Source organism: Marmota flaviventris, chromosome 15, assembly GCF_047511675.1.
Source record: "Marmota flaviventris isolate mMarFla1 chromosome 15, mMarFla1.hap1, whole genome shotgun sequence".
Taxonomy (NCBI): Eukaryota; Metazoa; Chordata; class Mammalia; order Rodentia; family Sciuridae; genus Marmota; species Marmota flaviventris.
The window spans coordinates 25,661,088-25,685,558 of NC_092512.1; the positions used below are offsets into that span (position 1 = coordinate 25,661,088).

The 24,471-nt window shown below is 31.9% G+C and overlaps 1 protein-coding gene across 3 annotated transcripts in view; it reads left to right on the forward strand.

Annotated features, from left to right (window-relative positions):
* Csmd3 (CUB and Sushi multiple domains 3) overlaps window positions 1–24,471 on the forward strand; it is a 1,133,871-nt gene that overhangs the window by 263,653 nt on the left and 845,747 nt on the right. For all 3 annotated transcript variants that reach the window (XM_027947308.2, XM_027947313.2, XM_027947317.2), the window contains exon 5: window positions 22,575–22,782. In XM_027947308.2, the coding sequence (XP_027803109.2) occupies window positions 22,575–22,782 (208 nt within the window). The remainder of the gene's footprint in view (window positions 1–22,574; window positions 22,783–24,471) is intronic.

Here is a 24,471-nt window from a genome sequence, read left to right on the forward strand (position 1 = left end):
TTTTTCAAATTGACTGTAGAAAATCAGTCAACAATATGCCATTCATTCTGCTTTCAATTGCATCAATACTATAGTGAAATAATTATACTGAAGCTTCAGAATGCTTAAAATTTATTGTGTCTTTAGGTTTTCATATGACAATCTTACACACCCCTACCTTAATACATATCCTTACAAATAATTACCAGGCTTTGATCCACCTCACTCCCTTTTTTTGTTTCTAATTTTTCTGTGCCTGTTTAATAAAATGTTAAAAGTATTGTTATTATTCCTGAACTCACTTTTCTCTCCTTCCCCTCAGATGAAACTCACCAATGACTAAAAGTCATCAGTGATAGTCAAGTTGCCAAATTCAACATCCAATATCCAATTATTAGTCTTTATCTTGAAACACTTTCTTTAGTTTCTAAAAACCCTACTGTCTTGATTTTATTTTACTTTGCTGTGCATTCCTTTCCATTTTTCTTTACTATTTATTTCTCATATTCCTTAACTATCACTTTAAAGGAATTTCTGTTCTTGGTATCCTCTCTTCTTTACTCCATTCCTCTTACTCCCTTCCCTCTCTCTTCTCCTTTCCAATTATCTTCTCTGTTTTTCTATATCTGTATCCATTTGCAATATGCTCTAGTAAAGATAAATAGCTTTAATGCCATCCTTATGCTGACAACTCTCAAATTTTTCTCTCCAGTTCTCCCCTCTGTGGCCAGCGTGGGGAAGGAATAAGTAATCCTTGAAGTGGGCCTGCTGGAAAAAAGTCTGAAAAGTAATATTAAGAAATAATACAAAAAAAATATATTAAAAGCAGGGAATTTACCGGTGGAAGAGACCTGATGGGTCTGATCCTAACAAAAGGAAAAAGCCCATGAATGTATTATTCATAGAGAAACACACCAAATTTATTGTGAGGAGTGGTTCTTCAAGGTAAACTAGAAGCAAGAAGCTATGGGAAATCAGCCTGGTTGGGTCCTTATCACCGGCGCAGTAATTCTTCTTCCTCCAGGCAGTGGGCACCTCAAGGCTGTTTAGACACACTGGTATCTCTTTCACCCAAGGCTAGCAGGCATCTAAATTCAAAGCTATCAAACTCATAAATTCCTTGCCAGGCATGGAATTGGCCCCATTAACAGAGGCCACTTGCAAATGGGCGTGTCTTTCTACCTCTTCACATGGAAAGATTCCCAGATGCAGCAATCAAGCTGTCCAAGACTATGGAGCTCAAAGCAATAATGTATTTGCTGCTCCCAACACAGTTCCATGTCTTTATTTGAACTGTAGAGGTGAATACCTTCAAGAAATCTGTTGTCTAGGATTGGATACAGATATGAAAGTGATAAATGTGATAGCATATATTGATGGCACAGATGAGACATTAAACAGGGGAGTCACATAAACCAATGGGCCAATGACACTTAAGGATTCTATTTTAACTCATCATGTAACTATAAAGTATAATATTTCATGCTCAAAAAGAATCTCCTTTTCAGAAAACAAATTATATTGTTATTCTTTTGAGAATAAATTCTGAAACTATGAAGGGTGAAGGAAGGAGAACTTTAGAAAGTTGAATGAAAACAAAAACTCAAAACTAAAGACATATATGGAACAGCATGATATGTTCAGAAAGATCAGTAGGGTTTGTAGGGTATCAAATTTAGGTTTCGGTCTTCAGGCAGTGGCAATAATAAATAATGTTAAGACAGTAGCATGATCAAATATGTATTTTAGAATATAATTCTTTTGTAAATTCATAGAACAGACTGAATGTGACATTTTTGACAGAGGTATCTATTATTTCTGTGAGATAATAGCAATAACATAAAAATATAGAAGTAAAAAGAGAAATGAGAGATTGCAATCATGACAAAAGTACTGATATGAAAAAGTTTCTTTACAGGGAACCATCCTTATTAAGTTTCCCAACTATTACAACATGTGATCATTCTTACTGGAAACTTACTAAGATATACAAAATATTTTCAATCTAAGTACTTTCCAAGGACTGTGACTTCTAACTTAGTTCCTTTTCACTTTATGTTTGGAGAAAAAAATACTTAGAAGAGAATTTCTTACTATGGTTAATGGAATGAAACTCATGGGGTCATTTTATCACCAGTCTTACATGAGGGATATAATGAAAAATGTTATTTTTATTATACAGTGACTTGGTGATATGTAACCTAAGAAAAATTATTTTGATTCTTAGAAAAGAAAATGATTGTGGCTATGTGTCATATTGGCTGTGTGTCATATGGATTATATAAATAATTTAAACTGATCATGTTTACTCTATGATTCTTAAGACATGGACCTCACTTAGCCAATAATAAAAGACTTCATAATATGCATTTTTTACATTGACTTTATATACTTTTACTGTTTGTCTTTTATTTGCCTCAATTTCTTTTTATTCTTGTGATAATATAAGTAAGACAGCTAACAAATGATAGGAAAGTATGAGCCACCACAAATTTGGAAGAGATGCAAAAGGGAGAGGGGGAAAACATAAGCTAATTCTCAAATTTTTCTCTTGGATAGGATTTTTGGGGGTTCTGGGAGACAACAAAAGAAGAGATTGCCCAGTGTAGATTAGAATAGGGTGGAGGTGGGGTAAAATAAGTAGTGCAGTAGATTTTTTAAGAGTAAGGTGTCAGCACATTTAAGTGGAGACAGACATTTTTTAAATAGTTGCTTGGATGGATTCAAAGCTCAACAGACAGATTTGGATTCAATATAAGCCAGATGAGATCTATATCCAGTAAGAGATTAAGTGTGTATTTAAGTATAATGCACTCTCTACATACACAAAACTACCTCAAAACTACAGAAAGTATTCAATTGTAAACATTAAAAAAAACACAGAGCTATATTTGCATTTCTTATGTTTGGAAGTAGAACCACAGGTTTAGAGGTGGTTATTTAAGAGACCATGAAAATGAAAATTAGAAAACACATTTTGATCCTATGACTAAAACTGAGGAGATTTATCAACAATTTTAGTGACCAACATATTATCCTACTAATAATGCATGTGAAATTATGTACATTACTTAGAATATAGTATGCATGTGTGAAGCATTTACAACTGCCTCACTTAGCTTTCCTTAGAATTATATAGAAAATTTTGTTGTAGATCCTGGATTGTCAGGCTTTGCCTATAAAAAGCAAAGTGCTTTGTGAAGTTTCAACTTTGTGAATTTTACAGTGTCTATCAAATCTACTTGATTCTGCTATTATAGTACAAAAGCAGCCAGAGACAACATATACTGAATAGGTATGGTTAAGCTCCAATAGAATTTTATTTATGGAGTAGGCAAGAGGTCAGATTAATTCAACAAGCCATAATTTGCTAAACTTATATTTATAAAGCATAATTTTCAAAAAGGCAAAATCATGAATATCATGCAAAAATAAAATGAACACATGATAAGGATTTTGTTCAGTTTATTAAATAATGAGGAAACCAGTAAGATATTAAGACCCTTCTAAGAGCATTAGAGAAACTAGTAGATATTTTTTTAAGAGAGAGAGAGAGAGAGATAATTTTTTTAATATTTATTTTTTAGTTTTCAGTGGACACAACATCTTTATTTCTTTTATTTTTATGTGGTGCTAAGGATAGATCCCAGCACCCTGCGCATGCCAGACGAGTGCGCTACTGCTTGAGCCACATCCCCAGCCCACTAGTAGGTATTTAAAAGCAATTTTAAGGCAAAATTGCTGAATTAGATCGACACTGGATATTATCTGTACATGTCCATGAACCTGGAGCTATATTTTCCACTATACATAAATTACTGACATTTTTGTATACTGAAATCTAAGAGTTAACTTCACTAAGTCTGGTTCATTAATAATACTAAATAGTTAGTCTAAGTAAACAATGGGTTTAAGTCCATTTGTGGGCTTTGAGCCATTGACTTTTAAAACACATGCCAGATTCACTCCCTTCCTTCCTTCCTTCCTCCCTTCCTTCCTTCCTTCCTTCCTTCCTTCCTTCCTTCCTTCCTTCCTTCCTTCCTTCCTTTTCTTTCCTCCTTCCTTAGCCTTATTTTTTTTTGCTCCCCACTGCTGACAGTATTGGGATTTTATAGTAGAGATTAATCATGTTAAATTTTTCACATTAATTAATATTGCTACTTAAAAATTATCACAAATATAGTGTCTTAGTAGAAATTTATTATCCTTTAATTTTTTAGATCAAAGGTTAGTCACAGGTCTCAGTAGCCTAAGATCATGGTTTTGGAAGGGCCATAATCCCTTTGGGAGTCCATAGGAAAGAATCTGATCTCCTCCCTTTTTCACCATCTAGAAACTATCTGAATTCCTTGGCTCTTGTCCTCCTTCTTTGGTCTTCAAAGCCCACAGTATTTTATTGCTTTCTAATTATTCCTTCTGATTCTTCTTCCATTTCTTAAGGATTCATGTCATTAGATTGAATCTGTTGGAATAATTTCTGGGTGATCTCTTCATTATATGATCAGCAACCTTAATTACATTTTAATTGCACCAGCTGATTAGCAACTTTAATTGCATCTTCACCCTTAATTATATTTTGCCAGGTAAAGTAATAAATTCATAGGTTCCCAGGGATGATATCTTTTGAGGGAAATATCTACCTAGCATACATTTTTTACATCATTTATCTAAATCTAGATAGTTTTTATTTATTCATGGTGTAATAAGGATACGTTTGTTAACTTCAAGTTGGCCTATGAATAGACTTAAATAATGTAAGTAATTGTCTAACAGTATCTGCATAGTATAAATGTCATTCAGTGAAGTACTAATCCAATACATGTGACAATTAGCTGTGTTCCTATAGAATTCAAGGAGAAAGGAAGATGAGGTCTACAGGAAAACACACATAATTGACTTAAGAATATCAGCTGATTTATTTTCTTGATGTAGATCTAAGAGGAAGCAGAGATGCAGTTAGCATAAAAACAAAATCCCAACTATATAATACTCCTTTCTTTAAAAAAAAATTTTTGAGCTGTAGATGAACATGCTTCCTTTATTTTATTTATTTGTATGTGGTGCTAAGGATTGAACCCAGTGCCTCACACGTGCTAGGCAAGCACTCTTCTACTGAGCTAAATCCCCAGCCATTTTAATACATCATCTTCTTATCTATTCCCTTGTTTATTTTTAAGAATAATACCAAAATAATCCTCCCAAATAATCAAAATTCAGATTTAAAATATTATCTAAAATATATTTGTATTTCAGTTATAATTCTTTTCAGAGCCTAAATTTTAGCACATATAAAAACTGTGAACATAAAGAACTGTGAACAAATTCCTGCTTATTATAGAATTTGTGATTTAATGATATCTTGCTATTTGTTTTGATTTTCTTCCTATTTTTAATCAACAATTTAGTTAATAAGCCCTTTAGGGAAAGGATTTACTATTTGATAATTGTTGTTTGTTTGTTGCTTGGCTTGGAAATTTCCAGCCATTACATGGCATTTTTTGAGGTTAGAGGCTGAGCCTCTTCAGCTCCAGATTGAGAAAGAGACTAAACTATTGGGAAGAAATATCTGAACCTACCTGTGGGATTAGATAGCACAGGGTACTTGAGCTTTTACTTACCCACCTCATGAGTAGCATTTAAAGTAGTGGGGTTAGGTACTTCTAATAAATCCATTTTCCTAGAAAACAATGGTACACTCGGAAGCATTTAATAATATACACTGGAAGTATTAACACTCCACCCTGATAGTTACTCTGAAGGACAAGAGAAGCAGATGTTTTTTTTTCCCCTGTATTTAACACAGTTGATTGGGCATGACTAATTCTTTTGCTAATCTTGTCTGGTGTCAATCTTTTGGTTTTTAGTGGAGGTTTCCTTGGGGATTTGGTAGCACACATGGCTGACCTGCATGCTTCTTTATCTCCAGGGCTCTAGTAAAATATTAGCACACAAAGCTAAATTGATTTGGAAACATAAGGCACAAAACAGCCAGTTTTATGCAAATGTTAACACTGTATAAAAAAGCCCTTGGACATCATTTAAAGCGCAGCTTCACCTCACTAACAGGCTCACTGATATTTGGCTATATGCGAAAATTAACCATTTAGAAAATCATAAGCATTACTCTTTCTGGGGTCCTGCATGTAAATATGGGTGGCTCATACCCTGGTTCAACTCTTATATGGCTATGTAGCCAAATATTCATTCATCATGCCAAGAGAAAATTATTCAAAAGTACTATGTATCCAAAACTCATTTACATTTGGCTTTGGACTTACTTTCTCAGTTATAATTGGCTTTAGACTCCATAAAAATTAGTTTTATTCCCTAACCACACAGTACTTAATATCCTGAAAAGGTTTCCCAGGTAAGTAGTAAATGGCAAAATTTTGGATGAACACTATACAGCTCACAATCTATAGCTGAACTACTGATTAACTATAATTTTTGTTAAGTGTCTTTTGGCCATAGGAAGTTTTGTTGAATATTTGAAATTAATAAAGATTTCTTTACACTAATATCTTGCACAAAATTAGTGCAGAAATTGCTGATTAAGAGCGTTTACCTTCACATGTGGTATGTCATTACTTAGAGTGTTAGAATTTTTAGTTTCTTCATAACATTGAATTTCAAAATTGGTCAGATGAAAATCTAATAAATATATAACCAACCTACTTGTTTTGAAACAGGAAGTAACACTCTTGCTAAAGGGCAACCATAAACTAAAATTATATAATAATAGAAAAATCATTTTCTATTTCATTTCATCAAAATTTTGCATTGTATTTAATCATTTTTCCTGTAGATCCTAAATTTAAATTTAGATGATGAAACATTTAGACAGAAATTTGCTAAGTACATTGTTTATTTCTATAATGTGTGCTTTGGCCTTGTAGGGAGGGACTCTGTAAAAGAAGAAAAAAGACAATAGTTATTATTTTTTTAACATACATGACAATAGTGGAATGTATTACACTCATATACAGCACTTTATGTCTTTTGTTGGGTTTCCTTCATTTTTTGAACATCTCCTTCCATTTCCCTATGTCATCTCTGCCATTGTGTGTGCTGGTGTGTTCTACTTTTGACTATTTTTTTTCACTCTTCATGTAACAAAGTGCAGTGTGTTCATTGATTGAGGCTATTCTTTTGGATGGTTTTCTTTGAAACTTGGCTCCACCCATTTTTAACTTCATGATCTTGAACAAGTTACTGATCTTTCTCTGCCCCAATTTTCTTTCTCTCCTGTGAAACAGGAGAAATAATTGTCTTATCCGGTTTTTCTCTTACAGTTATTATTAGGATTAAATATGAGGATTAATTTTGTTCTTTAATTAACATTAAATAATTGTACATATTTATGGAATACAGTGAGATATTTCAATATAAGTATAAAATGTGTATTGATCAAATTTCAGTAATTAGCATTGGGGTTGTGGCTCAGTGGTAGAGAGCTTGCCTAGAATGTGTGAGGCACTGTTTTCAATTCTTAGCACCACATATAAACAAATAAATAAATAAAGGTCCATCAATAACTAATAAAAATATATTTTTTAAAAAGTCATCTTAAAAAAATCAGTAATTAGCACTTCCATCTCCTTTTTCTTTTTTCTCAGTACTGAAAATTAAGCTCAGAGCCTAACACAATAAACTGCATTCCTAGCCCCTTTTTTCTTATCGTTTTTTTTTTTGTTGTTGTTGTTATTGGGACATGTTCTCAATCAGTTACCCTGGCTGTCCTCAAATTTGCAATCCTCTTGCCTCAGCCTTCAGAATACCTGGGAAGCCCTGTGCCACCACACCCACTGAGCTCCAACTCCTTTTTGACAGTCTCATAAAAGATTTAGAAAAGTGCTTATGTATACTCAGTAAATATTAGCCATTATTCATAAATAATTATGTAGTTTATACTACATTTTCTTATAAATATACTTCCTCCTGAATTTCACAGGAGTAAAATAGGAAAAGTAAACCGGTATTTAAAATATAGAATAGAGGAGCAAAGTGAGGGGAAATCAATGGTTAAGCATTCAAGCTCTGCAGAATTCTTCAAATTATACTAAAGGGGATCTTGTATTTTGCCTTTTTTTATGGGACTTCTCATGGCCAAGAGTGTATCTCTTTTTGTTTTTTCCTTGCTCACTGTTCTCTTCTCACTACTCTATTTTGTAGGAGAAAACGAGAAATAAGCAGCCATGGTGATTTAACTAGTATAGAAGGCTAGAGGGAAATGAAATACATAGGACTGAGTAAGCTTTCTCCCATTCTCCCTGCTGTGGCAAATTTGCCAGAGGTAGTAAGAGTCAATTCTGCCATCTCTTTACTGGAAGCTCTTCTCATCTGCAAAAGTAAAAACTCTAGGATACTGAAAAGATGAAATAAATCTATCCATAAGAGACTGATGGCAACATTAAATCAATAAACATACACTATCAACATAATGGTATTTAAATTTATTCTTTTAGTTATATAAAACACTAGGATATACCCTAACATAATCACAAAACCATGGAACACAACCTGTTCCAATTCAGTCCCCACCACTTCTTCCCTCTCCTCCCTCCACTCCATAGATTACTCTTCAATTCATTTACAGTTTAATTTCTAAAAATATTGGATTTTACAAATAAGAAACCAATCGAGAATTTTAAGTAAATTGATGTAGGTCACACTACTAGTGTCAGATTTGTCCACAGGTCTCGGTGATTCTACAGCATCCAGTTTGAAGTTTGACACAATACTTCTTCTAAAATAATTTTCCAGGAAGGTGTAGGGACATACTGACAAGTAAAAAGTACTCTTAATCGGATAACATATTCTTTAGATACATGCCATAATCCAACTTTATTCTAGGAACTTAGAATAAAGCTGTGACTATTATATTAGGAATATTTTAGTCCCAATGTAGTCAAAATTCCATGGTATTTATATTCTAGAGGTCAAAGAAAATAATAAAAATAAAAACTGATGGATAGTGAAAAGTTGAATGAAGAAAATATAATACTATGTTGTGATAGAGACTGATAGGGAGATTATTTTTGCTCATATAGCTATTAATCAAGGTAAGTGTTACAGGTTTGAATGATATCATGTCTCCATCCATGGGAAGACTTTAGAGAAGTCATCAGGACTAACATGTCCTAAAGTTGGAAAGAGCTTTGTTAAATTGAAGAAAATTAAAAACGTGCATTGCAGCTTGAATTTATTGAATGTTCTGTGGATTAAGATAATTTAAGATCATTGTAATAATACTGGTTTTATTCAAATTCAGGGAAAACCATTAGAATGTTACAAACTGGAAATTGTTTGTGACATGATTTAACATCTACTTGAAGAAATACTCTTGACATCCCTATTGAGAATAAATTATGAGGATGGAGAAGAGAGGGAGGCTAATGTTGATAGGATATTAGTTTGATCTCATTGGAAAATGATGGAACCTAGATAAGTGATCAGCAAATAATACATAGAGAAAGGCTTATATATAAAGTTAATAGCATAGTCACTGTCACAAAAAATAATACTCAAATATGTTGCTACTATTAATTCTATTACTCATTGCTTCCATCTTCAAAGATTGGAAAAATGAATACAATATAAATACAATAACTGTTTTTAATCATTTTTAAAATGAATAATGAAGTTAAGCATGTTGTTTTCTTTCTCAATAAAAATAATTTGCACCTTATACTGGGAATAATAAAATCAAAGAGTTATTAAGTTCAAATTGGAGAAAAGAAATACTGTAATTTCATAAGGAATCATTCACTATCCATTTAAAAGTCAATGACATCCTCCAAAGTATTTTTTTATTCAATATTGTTTAAGAAAGATACTTTGGCCACCTATTAGGTAACAAGTATATGAGCATTGAAGATAATGGTGAGAAGAATAAACATTGTTTCTGTCCACAGTGGGTTAATTTTTATTGTTTATTTATTTATTTACTTATTTTTATTAGTTACACATGACAGTACAATGATCTTGACATATTATACATTTGAATCAAATGGGTATAATTTCTCATTTTTCTGAGAGTACAGGTTGCAGAATCACATTAGTTATACAGTCACATATATACATACAGCAATACTAGTGTCTATTTTATTCTGCTGTCCTTCCTATCCCCCTTTTCCCTCCCTTCCCATCACTTCTCTCTATCCAATCTAATGTGACACACTTCTTTTTTCCCCCACATCATCATACATGTATTTTGTATAATGATGAGGGTCTCCTCCCATCTTTTGTACAATTCCCCTTCTCCCTCCCTTTCCCTCCCACCTCTCTTCCCTATTTAGTGGTAATCTTCTTCTCATGCTCTTCCTCCCTATCCCATCTTTCCATAAAATAAATTGACAGATTTGCACAAAATTTCAGTTTGCCATTTTCAATTACACTAACCTCATCAAATTTTAGATATGACTGTATGAGATTTATAAAAATAAACAAAAATCATGAGTTATCATCTAATTTGTTGGCATATGAAGCAGAACAGGGAGAAATATACTCAATCATATATCAAAAATAAATTCTAAATTGGGAATTACTTATTCCTGGGAAATTAAATTCTCTTGACATAATGAATTCCAATGGGAGTGAATTCTCTTTCTATATAACTAACATCTCATTCATTACTAATAAAAAACCCTTGATATCCAATTGTCTAATTCAATAAAGATTTATTAACCATTGATGGTTGTATGACCCACTTTGATCTTGTAGTTATTGTCAGCTACTATTAGTGCCATTTTAGTGAGAGGTGTATGAATTAAGATCATTTAAAATCATAGTAAGGACATTTATTTTCTCCCAAACCCAACTGCAAACAGGAAAGTATGTATAACATGATACGATTTTTACTTTGAAAAGACTGTCTAGGCTTCCCTTTAGAGAATAAATTATAATTAATGGCTTAGTTTAATGTGGCTTCTATAAGAAAATGCCATAAATAGAGTACTTATGAACCACAGAATTTTATTTCTCATACTTTTGTAAGCTGGGAAATCTATAACCAAGATGCCAACAGATACAATGTTTGGTACTAAGTTGCTTTCCGGTACCTAGTTGGCACTTTCTTGCTGTGTCCACACATAATGGAAATGCCAACAAAGCACCTTTGGATCTAATTCTATCCAAGAGGCCCTGCCCTCACAAACCAGTGTTCTCTCAAAATATATTCAACTCATCCCAATAGCTCCAAAAGTTTTAACTCAATCTAGCATCAACTCAAAATCCTAAGTCCAGAGTGACATCTAAGTATCACCTAATCAGGGAGAGATGAGATTCAAGGTACTACTTATTCTGAGGCAAATTGCTTTTTGTGTACATAAGAAATCAAAATCAAACTTATTATGTGCTTCCAAAATATAATGGTGGGGCAGACTTTAGATACATCCCCATTCAAAAAAGGAGAATATGAAAGAAAAAAAAAAAAAGGGTAAAAGTCCCAAGTAAGACTGAAACCTAAGAAGGCAAATAACAATAAATCTTAAGGCTGGAGAATTCTAACTTAAATCATTTCTCTAGTATTTTACTGTAATTATTCAAGAGAAGCCGAGCTACATCTTTCAAACTTTGCTTTGAAATTCCTGTATTAAAATATCATATATCACAAATTCTACCCTCCACAAAACACTAGTATATGAACATACATGAGTCAAAATATTTTGCCAATTTACAAAAATCAGTTTTCCTTGAGTTTTCAAAAATTTGTTCCTTATCTCCAGCTGAGGCCTCATCAGAATGGCCTTCACTATCCATATTTCTACCAAAATTCTGTTTATGACTATGTAGATATTCTCTAAAAAGACTGAAGTTTTCCTGTTGTTCTCTTTTTCTCTTTCTGGAATCTCTCCAGAATTGCCCTTAATGCTAAATTCCTGGTAATGTAGGCTTTTTTAGCATGCATTTCAAAACTCTTCCATCCTTTATTCATTACTTAGTTCCAAAGCTGTTTTGATATTTTTTGCATATTTGTTAAAGTAGCATACTCATTTCTCTCTGGAGTTTTCTGCCTTAATCCATGCAAGCAATTATTTCTCACAATTCTGGAGGCAGAAAATCCAAGATAAAGGCACTGGCAGATTCAGTGGCTGGTGAAGCCCACTCTTTGATTCTTTGTCTGTGCCTTCTTGCCAGGTCCTCAGATGGTGAAAGGGGTAAACAACTCCCTCATGCATATTTTATAAGAGCACTACTCTTAAGGATTTTGCCCTCAAGACTTAATTACCTCCAACAGGGCTCCATTCCCTAACTCCATTGCCATAAAGGACAGTATTTCAACATATGAATTTTGGGGAGACAATAGCATGGGACTAGAGAAAGACATGGTCTAGTCATTCCTAGGACAAAAGAGGATTTCAAAAGATTAGCTTCAGGGCATCATCCTATTTGCTTTTGTGTTGGAGATATGGAATCTTGCTGAGGAAATAGAGCAATAAGCTCATACTGTTGCTTCTGACAATATTTTCAGTCAGTCTCAAGTTTCCTGTGTCTAACTGCTAATTTTTTTTTTTTTCTGTTTTATTTGTCCTTAGCCATTGCATCAAACTTCTAAAGTTTCTGGGAGTCTCAATCAAATGAGAATCAAAAACTCTGCCCACTAAAACTTATGTAATCAATAATTTGAAATGAACTAAGATTTCGGAAGAGAAAGTTGCTATTAAAACAAGTTTGTATATTTTGTATATATTCAAGATTTATTTTAAGCAGTTGAATGAGCAGTTAAGAGCATCCAACTGAATGACACAAATTGGATCCTCATTACTATACCTTGAGGATAGCTTAAATAAAGAAAGTAGTTATCACCATGGCAAAAAGTGTATTGTTGAACAATGGAAGCCTTCAAAACACTAATGCTAACATTTCTCACAGAAAAAGAGAAAGCAAAAAGGTAAAATGGATAAGAAGAGCTAGATACATATAAAGGTAGTCAAGATGAATTACAAACAAAGCCAAAGGGAGATTTCTCAAAGAAATGAGATAATCAGAATTTCAAATGTTATGGAGAGGTTCAATTAAAAAAGAAAAAACAGTGGAAAAGTATGTGTTCAATAGAAATTATTGATGATCTTAAGAAAAGGATTTTAATAAAAAGTTTTACAAAAAGCAAGGTTGTAGACAATTAAGGGACCAATGGGAAGTAAATGGATAGAAACAAACAAAAATAAATATTAAGAGATTTGAAAAAGGAAAATGAAATATATGCTGTTAGGGAAATAAAAAAGTTCAAGACATCAAAAAGTTCTTAAATGACTAACTCCCTGTTGCTAAATAACAATAGGATTTTCCAATTATTCTGTTCTTCTTAAAAAGTTTCTTACTTACAAAATACAAAATGTTTTCAGAATACATTTGACAACTCGCCTCATTCTTCTAGTTTATTTTGGCTTTTTGCTTCATTTATTTTGCAATTCCTATGTTTTTCAAGAATTATATTGAGGTTCTGTTATAGTGTATTCTGTGATAGCGCAGAAATCAGGATATCATCTATTTTTTAAATTTTTTTTTTTTTTAGTTTTAGATGGACACAACACCTTTATTTCATTTGTCTTTATTTTTATGTGGTGCTAGGCAAGTGCTCTACCACTGAGCCATGACCTCCGCCAGGATATCATCTATTAATTAGTTTAAATAATTATATTTAATTATTTATTTAGTTCATATTTTACTAATTAAATTCATGCGGAGTTCCTGATATATATCATTTAAAAAAAAAAAAAAATATATATATATATATATATATATATATATATATATATATATCCATTAACAAAAGGGACATAATCACTGCTTGTATGACTTCTAAAGTCTAGAGGGAAATAGATTTTAAATTCTCAGGCTGACAAAAAGAATCTGCCATTGTCAATATTTTGTCTCTGATGTTGCCCAAGCCCACAACATCCAGAGAGCAAGAGAAGGAAGAAGGATAATCTTTTAGAAGGTTTATACGACAAAGTTTGCAGTTCTATATTAGTGTTCTGACATCTTCACCTAGATGTGAAGATCACTGAAGAAGTTTGCCCTGGCTGAGTACCTACCTTCCATCAATAACGTCATTCACAGCTGGAATAGAAACATGACTTCTGGGGCTCAGTTTGTTGTCTCCGCTAAACCAAGAAACAGAAGGAGACACACCACGCATGCATATATATATATATATATATATATATATATATATATATATATATATATATACACACACACACACACACACACACACAAACTGTGACTTATATCTGAGGGTTTTTCATTTTCACCAAATTTGTAAATATTTTCAACATTAATATTCAAAAAGTATTTTTTTCTTTCATAAACAGATACTTATTGATCTAAGCAATACTTTCAAAACTGCAAAGAACAAGACCATGGTGAGATATCTATCTATCTATCTAATTAGATAGATCTCTATCTATAGATAGATAGATAGATAGATATTCTTCTAAGATTATACCATAATGGAAAAGAAAAATAAATCTTTCACATAATATCTGTTATAATGTCATATTTATAAAATCTATATATACATGTGATAATAGTAGGATAATAGTAGGGTCTACTTTAATATTTTGGAGTAAAAATGAGGTCACACATACTAATTTTTCAAGATAAAAATCAAATAAAATTCTGTTTCCTCCTACCCCATAGGCTTTTCAGAACTTTAAGATTAATCTTAAAGTTAATCTGTTTGGTCCTTATTTTTTTTTATTCCTTCCATTCTTTTTACTTCATTTTGTATAATTTCCATTTCCATGTATTTAAGTTTGTTATCTTTTTATCTTTGATACTGTCTAGTCTGCTATAAGAGCCATTTAGCATTTTAAAATTTTCTATTACCAAATTTGCCATCTTTTAATGTTTCATTTGATTATCTTTTCTATTTTTCTCTCTTTTTTTCATTATCTTAGCTGTGCTTCGTTTTTCTATGAATAACTACACAGTAAACATGGTAGGCTTTCCAAGTTACATATGGCCTGTAACATGTATGCATCTTTTATTTTGATTTGTCTTTCATTTGTTTTCATATAATCCTTTAAAAATGTATAAACTATCCTTAGGTTAGAGGTGATGAAAAAAGTAATACAGCCTGGAATATATTTTGCTAACCCTTGTTATAGTTGTTTAATATATTAATGGTATCTATTATGAAGTGTTTATCTTCTAATTGCATCATCTCTGTATTTTTGGTATTATTCTAATGATTCTCTCAACTATTAGTCATATCTTTGTTTTTTGACTTGAGTAGTAATTTTTAGTATATGTTGAACATTGTGAATTTTAAGTTATTGAATGTCATATTTTGTTATCTTCCATTAAATAATGTTGAACTTTCTTCTGATGTGTAGTAAAGTTACTTTTGATCAGTTTGTGTTTTTAAGGTTTATTTTTTAAGCATTATTAGGAAGTTTTAGAGTAGCCTTTATTCTAGGCACACTTTACCCTTATGCTGAGGTTCATCCCTCCTGAAACTTCTAGTGTATACCCTAATTACATAAAGACACCTCTCTACCTTATCTGGCAGTACTTGAACAATTTCCAATGTATTTTTCTAGAAATATTCAGCTTACAGATTTCTAGTCTCTTTGCCGTATTTCATGGAATTTCACCCATTTATGTGAACTTCTTACTATTTGGCAAATACTGTGAGATCTCCATGCAGAGGTTTTCTTTCTTTCTTTTCCTGCAGAGCTTCCTTTCCTCTGGAATTTGCCTCAAGACTTATAGAGACCTCGTGTTCCCTAAACTCTTCTATACAGTCCTGGGAAACATTCATGTTTTTATTATCCCATTCCTTGTTCTATGTTCTAGAATATGTTTCCAGAGAATAAGGCAGGAAATCACAGGGCTCTTCCTCTTTTTCCTCCTGTCTGAGACCATAGTTCTGCATAACCGTGGTCTCATATTTGATAAAGAGGGTTTTTAAAAAATGATTTGTTCAGTTTTAATATTTTTGAAGGCAATAATATAATTTTATTTGCTAATGCTGTCATGTAAGCTACTTCAATTTAAATTATTTAGCCAAATCTTCAAATAATTTAAACTTGATTGACTGATGCTTCTATATTTTCTTATTTAGAGATTCTGAGAAATATTTAAAGCTGAAGGTAAATACCCACTTCCACATATTTATTAAAACCTTTCCTCAGTGCACTCTCTTATTTTTTTAACATGTGTCTTCAGAAGGTAAATGGAAATTAATTAGGGTGTTTGCTTAAAAGTATATTTACATAATCAAGGATAAATCTATAGTGCTGAGAGGCCATTATATAGTATACTAAGTTTTCTCTGAGGTATTCTTCTCAGGAAATAATAAATATTTGTCATTGACCAATTATATAAATATTTTTCTCTTTAACTTCATCTGTTTTAGCATGAAAGGAGTATAGAAACTGGATTGAGAAATTAAAATGCTGAGAAACCTTAATTTTTCTTCATTATTATCAAAAATCTACTTTATCTTTCTTTAAAAGTTGAAAAAATATATGTTGTGCCTTGGCAAATGAATCTAGCAATCTAGAAGATATGCTATTCATTGGCTTGATTTTCTTTTCTTTGAGGTAAAAAGCTTAAAATTTCACAAGATTGAATTACTACATATCAATGAGGAGAGTTATAACAAAATGAACTACTGTGCTCTCTCTCTCTCTATATATATATAATATACATTAATATATAAATATATTGATATAACATATACTATATATAAATATATTAATATATTATATTTTACATATAATGCAATAGCTAATTAATAACAGTGTAATTTTTAATTAGCATGTTTAGTTAAGAGACACAGCAATGATGCCAGTCTTGGGAGGGAAAAGAAAGCTCCACACAGATGTCACTTTCACATGAATGGAGAAGTTGAAAGTTTGAGATTTAAACAACAGAGATTTGTAGAAAAATGTCCCATGAAAAAGTTTGAGATTGGATTGAATGTGTAGTACTGTGGAATTGACCAAGTGTACTCATCTCCTACAATTTACATTCCTTTCTCTTTAGTGACAAACAAACTTATTTCCTGTGACCCACCTCCCAACCCAAAGCTATTTAAAAAAAAAAAAAAAAAGCTAATAGTAGGGCAGAGCACAGTATGAGATCAGTATCTGAAAAGATGTGTTACAGAAAACTGTTTTAGGAGATTTTTGAATCCACATTCATTTTTTTAATAGATATGCTTTAGAGAAGTTCCAATTTATATCACCTTAAATGAAATGTGTGGCCTAAAGCCAAAACAAGGTCACTTAGTTTCAGTATCTAAGTGTCACAGAGATTAAAAATTTAATTGTAAGAAAAAACACAATTGTGGAAAATATAAAACTAGTTTTTTAAGTCTTTGCACTAGAATACAACTAATTTTCATTTCATTTCATCCTGCTTTGTGGATAGAAATTAAATAGCACTGCTTACCAAATTTATATACATTCAGCTATTTTAAAATATTAAAGCAGGAAATATTTGATCATCAATTTATAATTAAACATAGATTTAATAGCATGTTAAATTCAGCAATTATACTTTGTAACCAATAGATTTGAGGACATTAAGAAATTAAGAGATAATTGATAATATTTCCCCAGAAAATTGGAAAAAGTCCAAAGTTCTAAATGATGAATTTTTTCCTAATTGAAAGTCCACACTGTTATCATCAATTCCATTGGCTGAGTTGGTGCTTTTTTCATGTTTTATAACAGACATACTTTAAAAACTTTTTAACAAGCATATTGCCAACATCTAGATTATCTATGGGTGCATATATATACATATTTATGAAAGATTAGCCCACTTGAAATGTCACAACCTGTAATACTGCTCTCAGAACAAGAGTAGGGCAAAATCAACATTTTATTATCCACTGTACTTTCTACATGTTAAGTAACAATATTTTTCAGCCATAATTAATTGAGTTAACCTCAATTTATTTAATAGTATTGCTTTGCCATTTTAGATGAAAACAAACAAACAAACAAAAACATTGTTCTTAGTGACCTAAGAGGACATACTAATTTATTTTGCCAGGATGCTATTTCTTCTACCATGACTATAAATACCATACTAATCCTCTGAAAGTACTAAGATATAAATATCTTAATTTAATTGAATAAAAAATAGATGGTTTATCTTTAGGAAGCAATAAATCATGAAAGAATTTCTGGATTCTTAATTCAGCCCCCTAAACTGCATCAACTCTGGCTTCCTTCCTCTCTCATCTCATAGTGCAGCCAAATAATCTTTTCAAAACCCACAAGTAATCATGTCATCTCTCTACTGAAAACCCTTAGATAATTTTCTACTGCCCTGAATCATTTCCATCATATTATCAGAAGGATCTTCCAAAGTCTAACCCTCAGTTGTCCTTATAATTTCATTTCACAGACTTTAGTACCCAGGCCCTTTTATTTCTCAGGTTAAGTGTTAGTGAAACTGATGGAACACACTTCTCTCTGCTTCTCATCCAGTTAGTGCTTACTATCATGCTTTGAGCTACAAATCTAGTATCCGTTCCCTAGGAAATTTTTTTCCTAAATTCTGTAATTAGTTTCAAAGCCCTCAAATTTATGATGTGGAGTTTCACTGGTTATGCATTCATACATGATCATAGGAAAGTTATGTCCAATTCAATCTACTATCTTTCCTAATATCATTCCCCTCTCTTCCCTTCATTCTCCTTTGTCTAATCCAGTAAACTTCTATTCTTCCCTCAGCATCTGCCAGAAATGCAATTCTATGTATTTATTTTGTCATTTGCTTAGTGTTTGACTAACCACTAGGCAAAATATTCCATAAGCACAAGGGTTATGGTAACTTTTGATCATAATATTAGCTAGACATACTAATATTGTTTCTCCTGGCACTTGGTACATCTCAAGGAATACTTTTAAACCAATGACCAAATAAACTTCAAAGTTCCCAAAAAGTTTTTACAAATAATCAATATGATCCAATGTGTGTGTTGAATCTCTTCAGAAATATCTTTATGGAAAAATCTTCTGTGAACCTGGCTCTTCCTTTGAATTGACACATGGAAGATGTTGCAGACAAACTTAATAAATATATAAATCTTAACAAACAAATAAAACAGAGGCCAAGACAGAAGATATTGAAAGAATAAAGATTTGTATCCTATATTTTTTACCAGAAATAAAGAAATTGGTACTTAGTAGTGGATTCAAGAGTTCCATGGTATTTCTAAGGCTGCTTTTATTTGTTCTAACTCTGCTGTAAAATGTTTTTAAAAACTAAATATTTAAATATATATCCTGCTATAGGAGTTCATGATTACAGAAAAAAAGTATTGTTTTTGCAGATATTGTATTTATAAGACCAAATCACAATAAAAAGTTTTTTATATCCAAGATCAGCCACCAACCCAAAAAGTTCTGTAGAAACTACCTATTTCACAATTTTTTGAAACAATGATTCTATAATTCACCCTGTCATAATAAAGAGACTAGACAGAAAGGCGGAACACAGAACATACAAGAATTGGCATGAGCACTGGTTTGATTACTGGAGGAACTGAGTCTCCATATTTGTTGACAAATGAAAGTCATATTTTGAGGTAGAAATTATTTTGTTGTACAACTAGGATTTCCTTGAAGTGAGGTGTTTTGTGACTTGCTCTACATACCTTTTTAGAATTTTAGGGTGATTTCTCTCTAGATGTGAGTTTAGAATGGGGAAACTCTGAGAAATCATGTATAGAACTGATTTATATGCTCTGACACTTGGATTATGCAATGTTATTAAAAGCATTCCCCAAAACCCAAAGGTTGAATGTCTCCCCTGACATGTGGATGCTAACACACAATAAGGGGGAAGAGGAGGGAAGAACAGAAGTTCATTGGATTAGACAAAGGGGAATGAAGAAAAGGGAGAGAAAATGATATTAGAAAAGATAATAGAACAAATTGGACATAATTTTCATATGATCATGTATGAACACCTGACCAGTGAAACTCCACATCATGTACAACTGCAAAAATGGGATCCTAATTAGAATAAGTTATACTCCATGTATGTATAATATTTCAAAATACACACTACTATTGTGTATATCTAAAAAGAATATTTTTTTAAAAAATTGCTGAAATACTTAAATGTTTAACAAATTCAGAGGGATCCATCTTGGAAGAACTTCATCCCACAAAGAATAAATATAAGGGCATGTTTTCATTTAATCAAATGCAGGAGTTCTGCAAGGTAGTTCTGTATTGGCATTGTGTTAGATCTTTCTCCACCTGAAAGGGTGAGAAAACATTGTATGGAAATGTGCTACTCTATACTTCTGGTATGAGAAAGGAATTTCAGCAGGCAGCCAAAGAGACATACTCAAAGCAAGAAAACTAATGGGGATATGTCTGAGAATCCCATGAAAGGTCCCTGAGCAAAAAAAAACTATCTTTCTTTAATCATCTGGTACCTGGTGTGAAACCAGTGACAGGGGAATAAAGGATTCATGTCACCAGATCATTTCTACCTGCAATCTCAGGAGGATCACAGGGAGCTCCTAGAGGAGGATAAACAGAAATTTTAGCAGGGAAAATAGGAAGAAGATACTATTCTTCTCTATGTCACCAAGCCCAAGCTAGGGAGAGCAAAAAAAAAAAAAGAAAATGAAGTTAATTTCTTCATGAGTACACAGTACTGGACAAATTAATTGGTAAACTGAATTTTTAATTTAACTGTTTTTTTAAAAATTGACAGTAAGAATCGTATGTATTTATTTATACTGAAACACAGTCATGGGCTGTGTAGTGACATTATATATATATATATATATATATATATATATATAGTGTGTGTGTGTGTGTGTGTGTGTGTGTGTGAGAGAGAGAGAGAGAGAGAGAGAGAGAGAGAGAGAGAGAGAGAGAGAATGCTAGTCCCAAAAGATTATACCACCTAATGACATAAAAATCATTTTAATTGTTCTGAGTACATGATACAAAATGATAAAATCATTATTTCTCAGAACATATTCCCATCATCAAGCAATATGTGACTGTGTATATATCTTGTGGAATGTTATAAATTACATACTTAACAATTTTTGTGGTAAGAATACTTCAAATATTCTCTTTAAGCCAGAAGAATTTTTTCTTTAACCTGAGTATGAATCAATATTATGTGTCTGCCTCAACTTTTATTTAGAGGCAGGAAAGTAAATAGTTTCACAGGACTGGTTTAAATAGATTTTGGACCAGTTTCACTATGAATGTATATTGTTGTAATATTTTATTCCCAAAGTAGTATTTAACTTTGGTGTTGATACTGAGGAGGCAAAGAAGTGATTTGTGTTTGAGGGTAGGGAATGGCAGGACAAGTTTACCGGAAGGCTAAGGTACATTATGGTTTCTTAAAAGAAGACAATTGTATGAATATGCTACATGGTTTAGACAGGACTACTAGTTCATTTTAAGTATCTAACATACTTTAAAAATAGGGCACATGATAAAAATATAAAGGTATACACCATATTTTCAATAATATGTATTAAAAGTTAAATATATTTAAAGGAAATACATTTATGCTTTCAATTTATGAATTTATAGTTAAATAAATAAAGAGTGAAGTCGCAAAAAAGCTAATGCAATTTGTTACATAAAATATAGCAATAAAGTTTTTCTCAGTAAAAAAGTATTGTGTTACTCCTGGCCTATTGGAGTTAATGAAAAAGATGTTCCCCTTCCCTATTTACTAAGATTCCAGAATTATCCATCATATCAAATAAAAATTGGTCATTAGGAACAAAAATTTTCCTTCAAATAATTTTGAATTAAAGGGATTCCCTGAGTAGTCAAAGCAACAACATAAATCATGATAGAATTTATTATACAAGCAAACTTGTTACCTATTAGATTGGTTGGCCTAAATGGTGTTACAGTGAAGCAAATGCTATAATTTTAATTCCTTTAGGAATCATAGGACTAAATGTAAGGTATATAAAAATTATATATGATATTATATATGCATATATCATATGAATGTTTAGTTTAAAAATTACACTGTTTTGTGAATTGTAGAGAATATATTCCTGAAGATATATTTGTAAATGTATTCTTTCTCTTTAATTAAAGTATCCTGGGTATGTGATGTACTTTATTTTGAATTGCAAGCCCATAAACATTTTTCAATAGCTTTTGAAACATACCCCTGACACACTATATTATATTCTTCCTTAAATCATGTCTTTAATTTGTATGTATTTATATTATAAAATAAAAAGTTTTGCCATCAATGACATGCACAAATGATTACGGATGTCTCATCACAGACATAAACATATTTCTCCATTTTCCTCACTTTGTCACTTAAATATGAAATTTGTGTTCTATCATCCTGAGACCTAATTTTGGAGTATGCATTTTCACTTATCTTCTTTGATATTTCAGCCAATGGTTACAAAAATTGTTAGTGTATAATTTATATATATGATTACAAATTTCTTCATAAGCCTTTCATTTAATCTGTTAGTATATTATGCACTTGATATCACAATATTTGGACTATTGTTTTTATCTGAAAATGTAGAGTTGCCTTAATTACATTTTCCTTTAATAACTTAAAATTGAAATTTTTGCTATTGTTTTCAACAGCTGAAGATGCTTGTGGAGGAACAATGAGAGGATCCAGTGGTATCATTTCCAGCCCTAGTTTTCCTAATGAATACCATAATAATGCAGATTGTACTTGGACCATCGTGGCAGAGCCTGGGGACACAATTTCACTAATATTTACTGATTTCCAAATGGAGGAAAAATATGATTACTTAGAAATAGAAGGTTCTGAGCCACCTACAATATGGTAAGTAGACAGTTTCTATTAACTTAGCATTGGTGTCATTGTCTAAAGCAAACTGCAGAACAAAGAATTATCCTTGGTTCTTTGGCTTAAATACTTAAAAGATCACATAGCTATAGGAGTGTTATAAGGAACAGTTGTCAGATCTGAGAGATGTTTTTGAGGACTAAGGTACTGAAATAACAGATTGAAAATTTGAAACATGGAACTTTTCGTCAGTATTATTTTATCAGTCAATGAAAAGAAATCTATGAATTGACCACAATTTAAGGAAATAAAAGTTCCTCCTGTTGTCATAGACAGTTGTGTTCTTTAGCATGCTAGTCCATCCTTGGTGGTCCCTTTTAAATTAGGTGAATAGTCTTGGAATTAATTTGTCTTTGTTTATGTAAGTAGATCATTTATATATCTTGTTATCTGATGGCAAAAATTTAAAGACGCTCATGTGTTGAGCACCGTCTATTTCTTTTAAGACTTGAGTCATGGTCCAATGAAAACTGAAGAGTATTCAAAATATGGTTTTAGGGAATAATTTTTTTTAATAAGATGTTTATACTAATTTTTAGATATTTATCTTTTGATATCATTGACCAGATTATGAGACCATAATTGAGTAAAAGAATTATATCATGGGTAGAGTGAAGACACAGGTAAACACAAGACTAAGGAGGACCTTTTAAAGCTTGCTTAAGAATGGTAGAAATTTATTCAAACATGAAGAAGTTTGAATTTTTAAATGATTACTGAAACTGAAGTGAAGAGTTTGATTTGAAGTGGGGCACGATTAGTATAAGACCATTTAAGAAGTGATTGCAGTAATCCAAGAAAAGATCACAGCAGCTTGGATTAGGGTTCTATTAATGAAATGAAGAATTAGAGTTGAGAGATAAGTAGGAGATATCATCAAAAGGACTTTGTAATGGAATGGGGAGTGACAATGAAGGTAGTGTTATCTTCATTACAATAAAACCTGATTTTCTGACTTCACCAAATTGTGAAGGCAATAGTCATTATTGGTGAATTTGAAAATATTGATGGGAAATCCAGTTTGGAGCGGGACCCCTGTGAATATTGAGATTTGATTTGGATACACATAGTTTCAAGTTTCTTGGAGACATGCTACTAATGCTCTATCTTTATGATTCAGAAACTTAAAAGAGTGTAAGAATGAGAATGATGTTAAATGAAGAAATAGGCACAATAAATTTGGCTAGATAAAGACATGATGGCATGAGAAGACAAGCGGAAGTACTCAGAGTCAGTAAACTAACATCAACAACATACAAAGCCCAGGCTTAGAAGGATGATCCTGCAAAAAGACAGAGTAAAATGCATTCAGTTAGGAGAAACTGTTAAGGGAAAGAAATCACACAGACAAGGGAAGAAAAGTGTGAAGAAGGAAAGTAGACACACTTGTTAACTGCTGCTGAAAGGACAGTAAGTAAATGTTAAAAAAAAATGAATTTGGCTGTTTCAGGTAATGCAATTTCCATCATCAAACTTCCTATCTTTTAATAGGACAAAAGTGACACAAATAGCCATATCCAGCCGTTTCACCTTCTACCTTCGGTCTTCAATCCTCAGTTATGTATCTTTACCTCTTTTCATGCTAAATTTTATTATAGAGTTCAATGAAACCCAGCAGAATTCTGGTTTCAAATGTCACAAAATTTAAAAATTATTTAAAAATAT